Here is a 2,063-nt window from a genome sequence, read left to right on the forward strand (position 1 = left end):
GAATTTAAAATTGTTAAATATTATTTTTCAATTAATGTAATAACTATTGTGATACTAATTCACAAGTTTAACGTCCAAAACATGAAGTTAAAACTCAAAATTTAAGGATGCTTACAAATTTACTGATAATATAATATTTCATTTTGTCAAAACAAATCCCAAGTAAAAAACATAAAAAGTATAACTGATATTATAAGAAAGATGACCGTGATTGTTGGAGTAATACTTCCTTTTATCTTATTACAGATTTAGAAGTAAAATAAAAAAGATATTTTTAATAAATTAATAAAGAATAGAAAGCAAGCTAAGACTTAACTGGAGCTTGATTCTTGAAGACATGCATGTCATGAATTCTTCCAAAAAAGTCACACAGCTCACACCCAACGCATTCTCTCCTGCATCGTTTATATAACCACACACACTAACATGGTGTTTATGTGTGTGTGTTTCGATCTTTTCTCAACCTCCTTAATTAATTCATCAATGGCGGATCTGGTGATGCCCAAGTTGATAAACCTGCTATCGTCTCTTCTTCAGAGAGCCGCGGAATCGAACGATCTCAACCGTCCATTACACACTCAGAAGATATCAATCTTCTACGGATTGATCCGACCCAATATAAGCATCGAGAAATACCTGGAACGGATCTTCAGATACGCCAATTGCAGTCCGTCGTGCTATGTGGTGGCGTATGTTTATCTCGATCGGTTCGTGAAGAGTCAGCCGTTTTTGCCGATTAACTCTTTCAATGTTCATCGATTGCTTGTTACCAGTGTACTTATCTCGATCAAATTCATGGATGATATGTGAGTTCCTTTTCTCCTTTTGATCTAACTTCAATTCGTTTTATATATATGTGCGCATTATGTATTCAAATGGCGATTAATTTGTTGTTTTGAAAATGTACAGATGTTTCAACAATGCGTATTACGCAAAAGTTGGAGGAATATCAACGGTTGAGATTAACCTGCTTGAAGTCGACTTTCTATTCGGGTTGGGGTTCCAATTAAACGTCACACCGGAGACATTCCGGGACTACTGTACATATCTCCAATCGGAGATGATGATGGAGTTTCCTCCTGTGTGCTCGGCTCCACCAGTTCTTACCATGGGCGCAGATCATTGTGCCATCATCAATGAAGATGATTGTCAATCTCAACATCATCAACCGCAGCTGGCTGTTTGATGGGTATATATGGGAATTACCCGGTACGCTCGACTCCAGCTAAGGCTTTTTGGAGATGCGAAAATTTTCATGTGTTGAGTTTAAACTTTAAAGTAAGAAAGGTTTTTAACACTTTCCATTGTTGTCCAAAAGCAAGCGTTTACATGATTAAAAATTTTGGTCACTAGATCTACCTTAAATTCGCATCGATCTTAATGACTCAATCATTCAAAGACTCTTTCCCAGTTACTGCTGAATCACATCAAAACTTATCGAATTCTAAAAAAGTAGCATCTTAAACTTTTTTTGTAATGACTAATGATAATATATTAGCTAATTAAAAATCTTGTAATTGTCATTGATTCAAGTCAGAATTAACGTATTTGCATCTCTATCATTCAAAACCTACTGACGAAAAGCAAAAGTTGATCATGGGCATCTAAATTGTAAGAGCTAGTTATCGTTTGAATCTCATCAACCAAAGGTACAGATTAAAAAAAAGGAAAGACATATCTAAGTGTATTATGAGGAAAGACAAAAAAACAAGCAATAAACGAACCAATAAAAAAAACCGCAACGAAAACAGATACAAAGATTGACGGTGCGGTTTTTAATTTGATAAAAATCGACCAAAGTTGGTGCGGTGCGGTTTTAGCCTAGAATCCGACCCTCAAAAAATGAAATGCACCGCTATAATTATATTTATTATGATTTTTTTATATTAATAGTTATGTTATTATTAGGTACGAATCTGTCTAGTAAGAAGCTGCATACCCTTAAGTTTCCCTCTACAATGTTACAAAGATAAAAAAAAAAAAATTATTTTATATTAAACGTTCATATTGCTTACCCTTTGAATAATCTATCTTAACAAACCTACTCAGAAAATTAAAGAAAC

The 2,063-nt window shown here is 34.2% G+C and overlaps 1 protein-coding gene across 1 annotated transcript; it reads left to right on the forward strand.

Annotated features, from left to right (window-relative positions):
- The first annotated feature begins 360 nt into the window (after positions 1 to 360).
- LOC145157134 (cyclin-U4-1-like) lies at positions 361 to 1,358 on the forward strand. Its single transcript, XM_079076251.1, has 2 exons — positions 361 to 806; positions 910 to 1,358. Exons 1-2 carry the CDS (start codon positions 427 to 429, stop codon positions 1,184 to 1,186), a joined length of 657 nt encoding a protein of 218 aa, XP_078932377.1. The 5' UTR covers positions 361 to 426; the 3' UTR covers positions 1,187 to 1,358.
- Positions 1,359 to 2,063: the final 705 nt, after the last annotated feature.

The sequence above is a fragment of the Lactuca virosa genome, chromosome 2 (assembly GCF_052849685.1).
Source record: "Lactuca virosa cultivar CGN04683 chromosome 2, Lactuca_virosa_CGN04683_v6, whole genome shotgun sequence".
In the NCBI taxonomy this organism is placed as follows: Eukaryota; Viridiplantae; Streptophyta; class Magnoliopsida; order Asterales; family Asteraceae; genus Lactuca; species Lactuca virosa.